Source organism: Quercus lobata, chromosome 12 (genome assembly GCF_001633185.2).
Source record: "Quercus lobata isolate SW786 chromosome 12, ValleyOak3.0 Primary Assembly, whole genome shotgun sequence".
NCBI lineage: Eukaryota > Viridiplantae > Streptophyta > Magnoliopsida > Fagales > Fagaceae > Quercus > Quercus lobata.
In genome coordinates, this window is record NC_044915.1 from 4,412,887 (window position 1) to 4,422,119 (window position 9,233).

Here is a 9,233-nt window from a genome sequence, read left to right on the forward strand (position 1 = left end):
GCTCCAAGATTCTAGCACAAACCATATCAGATAGATACTAGTCTAACTTTTCTTTCCCCTAAAAAATAAAAAGAGCAGCGTACGTACTGCCAATCTACAAATATAGCTGTCTTTTTTATGTATGTGAAAACCTATTTTTGTCCTTTCAACTTTCAAAGGTGTGCCAACCTTCCACCCTTAGATCATCACTGGAGAAAAATATCAATTCTACTCGAATCAGTATAAGATGTAAAGCCCACGGCTAACACAAACTGACAACGCATCTTGCTCAGGCTAAACATGACTGTCCACATTTAGGTCCTATTATCTCAATGATACTACGCCTGTGTGATGTCCCGTTGACCATTCAGAAGATTTTATAAAAAATAAGATGGACCCATGTTCATGGGATATCCATGTGCAATCTGAATGAATTTGTCTATGAGCATTGCATCCAGCCTAAAGCAGCCTAAAACCTACATTTACCATGTCAAATACCAAAAGCATCAGATATTTACTAAGATCGTTTCAGATAACTATGAACAAACGTGTATTCAAAGAAGGGTAATGTAACTAGTGAAATATTTGCAATGGTACAAGAAGACTAATGGCCCGTGAGGGAGGGAGAGTAGAGTAGATTTAGTTCAAAATTAAGTCTATATTAAACTAACTCTACTCTACACTCCTCCACTCCCCCTCCTTCTCACATCTATCCAAACGGGCCATAAAATTTTAGAAAAAGGCATCCACTACAAGTTGTTCCTTCAAACAAAGGCTGTCTACAGTCATTCCATAGAGCAGGGCATCAAACTGTACAAAGGAAAATATAGCCACTAACACCACTTTGCTCGTTCATTTAACTCAGCACCAACATGAGGCAAAGGAAAATCCAAATTAAAAAAATAGAGTATACTAAATCTAGGGTCCCCATATGGGCAATTAGTCACCACTATCAAACCCTTTTGGTATCTGATGTAAGAAGGCCCATTTGTTCTGTTAGCTTGTCCACATGCTGAGATTTTTCCCATCCATTCTCATCTGGCTGCGCTTCATTCTCCTTGGACAAACCATCTGCAGAGTTTAATTCAATGTCCTCAGGCATTGGACTTTGCACAAGGAAGTTATCCCAAAAGTCAGAATTGTCTAGCAAGGCATCAATATCAGGATCTGGGGAAATATTATCAATGTCTATGGGAATTGGCTCATTCACTTCCAAAGAAGTGGGATCTAGAAATCCACTCTTGCCTGTCTCAAGTCCAATGTAAGTTTGTTCAGGAATATCAACAATACTTCCAGGCATCATTTCAGGTATTTGAGAGAGCTCAGGCATGATTACATCTGCCTCAGGAATTGAAATGGAAGGTGCATCTTGTGCTCCAACCAGCACACTCATATCTGGGAATGGTGTTGTAACTTTATCAGAAGTTACAGCACGAGGTGAAGATTGAATTTCGGAAGTTGCAGCTGAGGGTCCATTCCCTGATACCCTTGGAGCTACCCTTGAAGATGATGGCATATAAGATGACTGCCCTGTTGTTGGTGCTACCTCTTGCAGTCTCACTCCAGATAAACGGCTTGGAGAGCTACCAGTGTCCGTTGCATCAGATGAAGATGAACCATCAGCAATCAGAAAACTATCATTGTTTTTAAAAGGTTCAAGCCTGGAATTAGCATCAATTTTCATGATCTGCCTAAGCATTGTAGTTGTCTCATTCATTTGAGGCTGATACTTAATAATCTGTCCATCAGAAGTAGTAGTAGAATGTTCGCTCTCAGAAATACCTTCTTGCTTGAGCCTTCGTTTTTTGTTGGCTTCAGTAATGCGCCTGTTGCTCTCATTTTGCTGTTGCACAAATTGAGCCAAGAAGCTAGGGCTCTGCACAGCCTTTGCTAGGAATGACATCATTTGTTGTTGCCGCTGCTCCATGCCCTGAAGACGCTGCACCATGGTTTGCAGCTGATTGTCGGTAGTTTGTTGCTGCTGCCTCAGCCTGACAAGTTCCTGCATAAGCACATTCTTGTCCCTTTTAAGCCTCTCTACCTCTTCCTCCAGGCCAAACTTCCCGACCTCTACACAAGCCCCCACTGATGAATTCTGTCCATGTGATTGCTGTGGCTGTTGCTGACTGTGTCCATGTGTAGGTTTTCGCCGACTAATACTCTTAAGCAGGTGTTTTTGACCCCTCAAAAAACCCTCATTTGCAAATTCCCAGCGGTCTGGATCAACCTTCCTAAAACCCTGTTCAATCAGCAGAATACACAAAGAGTATAAAGTTAAGTGATCCCAACCTAGCAAAACAATAAATACTAAACAGGAAAAAGAAAATTATGAATAGAATTCATGGAGACATAAACATCTATGAACAAAGAAACTGGAATAATTATGTCTACCTCTAAATTTAGATAACAATGTAAATGAGAATAAAAACGTAAAATATTTACATAACAACAGTAAGGCTGAAAAAGTATGCTATCTTTTACCACATATAAGGATGATTTTAATTGTAGGGACAACTGGAACTCATTGAATAAACTCTGTAGTAAAACCAAACACCCTAGCTCATCCAAGAATTAGAGGAGCAGCATTTCAAAATTTAGTCCTGACAATTGGGCATTTGTCTTGCACCAACCTTCATCGAAAATCAAGTTTCCAAGGGGTGGAAAAGGAGGTTTGGTAAACACAAAGGAACCAACATTTAGAAGGCCATTCCCCTATTTATGATGTGGTGTATTTGGAGAGAGGAATGAGATAATGTTTGAAGGAAAGGAGACTCCGGTAGATAGATTGAAGAATGATTTATCAAGGACTCCTCAAAAATGGACTAAAGCCATGATTCCAGCTTCCCCCTCAAGCTTTCTAGTTTTCAAGATATTTTGAATTTTAATACTTACTTTTTGCACCCTTTTTTTGTTCTGTCTTGTCATCCCATTTTTATGTTAATGAAATTGTTGATCACTTACACGAAGGAGACTCCGGTAGATAGATTGAAGAATGATTTATTAAAGATTCCTAAAAAATGGACTAAACCCTTGATTCCAGCTTTCCCCTCAAGTTTTCTAGTTTTCAAGAAATTTTTTAATTTTAATACTTACTTTTTGCACCCTTTATTTGTTCTCTCTCTTGTATACATCCCGTTTTTACATTAATGAAATTGTTGATCACTTGCATGCATGTGCACACACCCAAAAATAAAGAGTATAAAAGAGAGTCAACAAAATTAAGAACTCAAATTTGAGATGGTGCTGAAGCATTCCTCAACCATGAGAAGGTGCCCAAACGTTGGCTTTATGGAGCATTCCTCATCCATGAGAAGGAGAGCAAAAAGAGGCTGACCTAATGTCTAAAACAAAACGTTCAACCTCTCAATCCAATTTAAGAAGGAGAAGGCATTCTGATAAATTGGAGTTGAAATTGTTTTGTTCTTTTTTATAAGTAATAATTTTATTGAGAAAGAGGGGAAACCTCACGTACATATGGTATTTACATGAGATAGTGCAAGTATTTCATAGAATAAAAATACAATAAAATGAAAGGGAAACTATAAAGTTTACAACAGACTGCATATCACTATTGCCAAGACCCAAAAATTCAAGATCACTCAAAAAATGATGTCAAGAACAATGATCAAACGAGGTCTCCACTCCATTAAATATCCTGTATTTCATTTCCCTCCATACTTATGGGGAAAAAACCCTTCACTCCTAAAATCAAATAAAACTGAACCTGTTTTTTGTCTCCGTCTGCATCAAGGGATGATTCATATAGTCAACTATTAAACCATGTTTAGTAGGACACTCATAGACAAGATTTGGTGTATCAAATACTCAAGGTCACAGTCACTTATGTCCATCAATGCTCAAAACTCATTTGAATACTTATCTAAAACTTCACTTTCATCTAACATTAAAAAGAAGTGCAGAATTTCAGTGCCTGCATTTTCCTCTCTCCTTTTTTTTTTTCCTTTTGTTTTTTTTTTTTTTTTTTTTTTTTTTTTTTAAGAAAAGAAGAATGAAAACAAAACTTATATGTAGCTAGTAGTACTTTTGTTTTACAAAATAGAGTTCTTATATCCTTTTTTGATATAGGTAAAATAACTAAATTAGAAAAACTCAAAAGGGGCACAACCCAAGTAAACAGGACTCATATAGAAGAGCACTCCATTAAATAAGAAAAGAAAATTATCAAAATTAACATCTAGATTCCATATTATCAATATAAGCTAGAGTATCTGTGTAAAGAAGTGGGTTGCATGTATATTCAAAAATAGTCAAGTCCCAATATCTAGAGTTCTAGGAATTGTGCCCAACACCTTGTGTCCATGTGTCTATCCTGAAAATACAATAGATGCCCATATCCAGAAATCATAGACAAACTACAAATATTATCCAAAATATGTAGCTCAACTAAAAGAATGGATTTCAAGTTTCAACAACTTAACATTAACCACATTCACAAAAAGTAAAACCTCCAAACAAATTATCCTTAACATAGGATGTTTGCTGCAATTAAAAAAAAAAAAGGTTTCAATACAAAAACACCCGACCAATGTTAGTCAACCTACATGTCATATTAATCTTCATTTTATTCACATGCAACAAGCTTAATCGGATTCTCAGTTCACTTCTAAACACAAACCAATTTGATCTTCTCTTACAACTAGAGAGTAAACTCCATCTGAACTGGATGCAATCATATGCTGGGCCACAAATGATGGCAGCCAATTTGGATGAGAGTCACCAAATTCCTTTACATTCTTGATGTAAACCAAAAATTAGAATATCCACCCTTACACTTTAGAAATAGGATTTGAGGAAGAGACATACACTCATTTCAGAACATCAGCTTAATGCTTTGTGAAATAAAGAAAAAATGTAACTTCATTCACCATTTTTATGATTCAGGTGTGACCATAGATAACCTATTTATAGACTTCAACAAGACTAAAGAGCGCATTTATCATCAAAAGAAAACTACCAGAATTTCTATAACCTATCCAGTAGGTCACAGAACTGGATCTCTCTGAAGCTCTTTCAAATGCTGCAAGAGGTGCATCCCTACCCTCTAATTAGTTCATATGTTTGACCTTGTGTTCAGCTAGTTCTGGACTACAAATATTTTTTTTTTCTTTTTTTCTTTTTTTTTTTTCTATTTTACTAAGTAGGTTTGGACTACAAATGCAACAAGAAGATCGTACATAGAATGAAATCATTATTAACCTTGTAATCAAGTCATGATCAAACTGAGACTGGCTTTCTTTTCCTTTTCTCCCCCTTTCTGCTCCATTTGGTTGCTGATAAAAATAGGGAGACGAGAGATCAAAATCTTACAAAATTTTCATCGTTTTGGACATAGAAATAACAGCATCATATCCCTGACAGGACCAACCTACTTAGTTATTATTTTCTCCTTTTTTTTAATAGTAATTTCCACATCAGCTCGATAGATATTGAAACCAAGACCTCACTCCGCACCCTTTTTTAATTGGAGGAGGTGCCATATGAGATAAAGCTCATTGGCAAGACCATCCCACTTAGTTGAAATGAGTTCCTAAAATTTCCAAACAAAGAAAGCAACAAAAAAACAAGAAAACAAAAACATAATCCATCAATTCCCAATTTTACGTAACGGGTTCTCAGCAACCAAATGGGGGGTGACAATGTGCATTGCGAACGCAACCTATCCCTAAATCATAACAGACAAATTTCCTTAAATCTCACGGTTTAACAATTTCCAAAAGTTTTCACCAAAACAATACTTATTCTAAGTCACAACCACAACATACGAGCTGTTTTAAATTACATATATATATATATTTTTTATCATAAACCCCCAATTGATTTCAATCCATGTCTACATATCCAACTTCACATCACAACTAAAGCAAGTTCCCAATCCCTAATTACTCATTTACTCAACAAGAAAAACAAAAACAACAAGCACAGAGAGAGCGAAAAATAGAGAGGAAGAAAGAGAAAAGTAGCCTTACGTAGGTGTTGAGTTGTCTGACGAAGCTAGAGAAGTTACTGTGCTTGAAGTACTTGGGAAGCAAATCCCTAGCGAACTCCGGCGGGTTCCAAACCACGAAGCTGTTGTTGGTGGGGCTCCACGACAGTATCGGGTCGGTCGCCGGGTCGTCCACCATGTCGTACGTCTTGCTCAGAAACGGCGGCGGCCCAGTTCCACTCGGCATCGGCGACGGAGTTTGCTGCTGTTGCTGCGCCCCTCCGCCTCCGCCTCCGCCACCTCCGCCGCCGCTGGAGGCGGCAGAATCGCCTTCAGTAGTGACTACGGATTCCATAATTAAAATGGAAAATGAAAGGATGGGAAAGGTTTTGGATTTGGGGTTTTAGGGTTTTGGAAGGGTTGCGAAGTAGGAGACCATGGATTGATTTGGGAGGGAGATTGTACGGACACGATAGACAAAAAGGGAATTGTCAAATCAGTGTGTCGTGAATTTGTAATTGTCTGGATATAGATACTTGACATAGGAAAGGAAACACGTTTTTTATTCACTCGAAACCCCAAAAAAAAAAATTTATTATTATTATTTTTTTCTCTATGCATTATTTGTTGTGAATTACCCCCATTTCACAATGTTCCTAAATATGTATCTTTTTTTTTTTTTTTTTCTCTAGGCCTAAATATAAAGGAAAAGGTTTATATGCAATCTAGGTTACATATAAAACTTGTCCAACAAAAAACACACCCATTTGAGTTAGTTGTAAAAATTATTAGGAATGTTATCTAATTATTTGATCAGTTTTCTTAACGTAATCACTTGATTTTTCTATTAATAATTACTAATGAAAATTAATCTCAATGGTCAATTTGATGAATATAAAAATTGCAATAGGTTATAAATAATAATTGAAATTGCAAAAGTGTTTTGCACACATACCTAAGATCAATTAGAGGGTTTAGTGGGAACAGAAGATTCTACTTTCCCTTTGAAAAAACATAATGAAAAATCATTAGTAATGATAATATACATTAAAGAATCATAAGAAAAATAGAAAATGTGACATAAATTACTCATAAAATGTGTTAACTACTTAGTACCAAATTACCAATACATAAATAAATGACAAACTTCAAATTTCAAAAATACAAGTTCCAAGTTCCAAGACCAAAATAATATATAAAGTTCCAAATTAACAAATCTATCATTGGCTATAAAAAGAAAATCATCCCAATTCCAAAGTTATAAAGACTTTGCAAATGTTTCAATTGTATTAAGATAATGAGAAATTTTTTTCTAAAAAAAAGAAGATAATGAGAAATTTCAAACCCTTCAAAACCTATTACAACTTGATCAGTAGTGTTAGACAATCCTAAACTTACCATAGAGAAACATAATTACAAATAATTATAATAGCTTTAATGGATGTCAATTTTGTTTCTTAGAGGCTATATGAACGATCTACCCCAATCCAAATTGATTTTATAAGGTAGGATAGTAAGGATTTTATGGGGTAGGATCAAACGGTCTTACATTCTATCATCTAGGATTGTGATCATTGATCACATGCAAATCTTACCCCATAAAAGATTCTACACAGATTTGGATCATTTTTATAGGGTAGGATTGTAGGATCTTATGATTCTAAGATTCAGGATCAGGATTCTTACAATCATGGTATACAAACAATATCCTTTATAATTGAAATCATGACTTGAAGTCAATATTTTTAAAAATATTGACTTTAAGTCACGATTTCAGTTAAAAATGACATTATAACTGGTTTTTTTTTCTTTTACATTTTGGTCTATTCCCTATATGCCTAGACTTTCATTTTTGGATGTCAAACACACTTCTATTATTTGACTCTTTTTGAAAGTTAAAATAAAAAAGTTAGTTTTTAATTGATATTAACTTATGACCAAATGTAAATAGGTTTTATTGGGTTTGCATTGATTTAAGATCGGTCTCATCTACTCTCATTGTTGATTGATCCCTTCAGATAATAGAAAAGGTAAACTTAACCCACCAGTCACAATTTCATCAATTAAGAGTGATAAACAAAATAATTATATGCCTTACATATGATCACTAAATTAAAAAAAAAAAAAATTTAATAAATAATTATATGCATTACAAATGATCACTTAATTATAAAAAAATAATTTTTGTAATAAAAACATATTTTAAATTTAATAAAATCAATTTAAATTTTTTTAAAAAAATACAAATTTCTAAAATTGAAAACACTCTACCTAATAAAATTCGTTGATAAGAAGACAACTCTACCTTACTATCTAAATTAATTTGTTTTGAACATTAATGAGATATACGTATATAAGTCATAATATATGAGAATATAAAATTTTGGGGGATGACACCCTTTTTTTTCAGCTGAATTACTTCACGTCACTGCGAAGAATCGAAAGAGTATAATGGAATCTTCCCCATCTCCAGTACTCCACTCTGACGACAAAGGCAAGAGCCAACAACAACAAAAATAAGCCCATTCAGCAATATTTTATGGACTACAAAATTCGCATCTCTAAAAACATATAGTGATGGACTCCAAGCCTGTCTTAGTTTAGACTTTAGAGCACTAGCATAGGGTGATGTTTCCACCCCGTTGCTATTTTACAATCCAAGAAGACAACAAAAACTCATTCCAACCGTTTGTATATTTAAAAAAATTTGCTCCTATTTATTTTTCAAAAAAAAAAAAATTGCAACCTATGAATGGTAGAGGTTATATATATACAACCTTAGTATTCATAGGTTATAAAGAAAAAAAAAATATTTAATCGAATAGTTGTGTGTGAAGAGAAAAAGATAATGACAGGAAAAAGAGAGAGAATAATGCTTTTTATTATTTTATTAAGTAGTTTATATTATTTTATTGAGTTGTATGTAAAAATAAAAATTAGGATGTAGGTTGAATTGTAAAATGAGTTAGTAAAATATAGTGTTTAAAGATGCAAAATAGATTTTTTTTTTTTTTTTTGCATCCCCAGATGCTAGTGCTCTTAGTTCTTACAATCGTTTGTTTCAATGTTAATAATTTCTGAAAAATAAGTTATTTTTTAAAATGTATTTCTTAAAAAATTACCTTATTTTCCTATGTTCCTTAAAATAAGATATATATATATATATATTTTCAACAATTTATATGTTACCTTTTAAATTTCTTTATTTAGCCAGCGTAAAATAGGGTTATTTTCCCAAAAATTTTAGTGAAATGCAATTTCTAAAAAATTAGTCATATTTTTAATAAGATTTTCTGTTGACGAAAGATAG

General features: G+C 34.1%; 1 protein-coding gene across 1 annotated transcript; it reads right to left on the reverse strand.

Annotated features, from left to right (window-relative positions):
• Positions 1 to 742: 742 nt before the first annotated feature.
• On the reverse strand, positions 743 to 6,462 carry LOC115970830 (heat shock factor protein HSF8). The gene is made up of 2 exons (XM_031090449.1): positions 5,967 to 6,462; positions 743 to 2,218 (listed from the first exon to the last, which is right to left on the reverse strand). The coding sequence occupies exons 1-2, from the start codon at positions 6,276 to 6,278 to the stop codon at positions 932 to 934; spliced, it is 1,599 nt and encodes a 532-aa protein (XP_030946309.1). The 5' UTR covers positions 6,279 to 6,462; the 3' UTR covers positions 743 to 931.
• Positions 6,463 to 9,233: the final 2,771 nt, after the last annotated feature.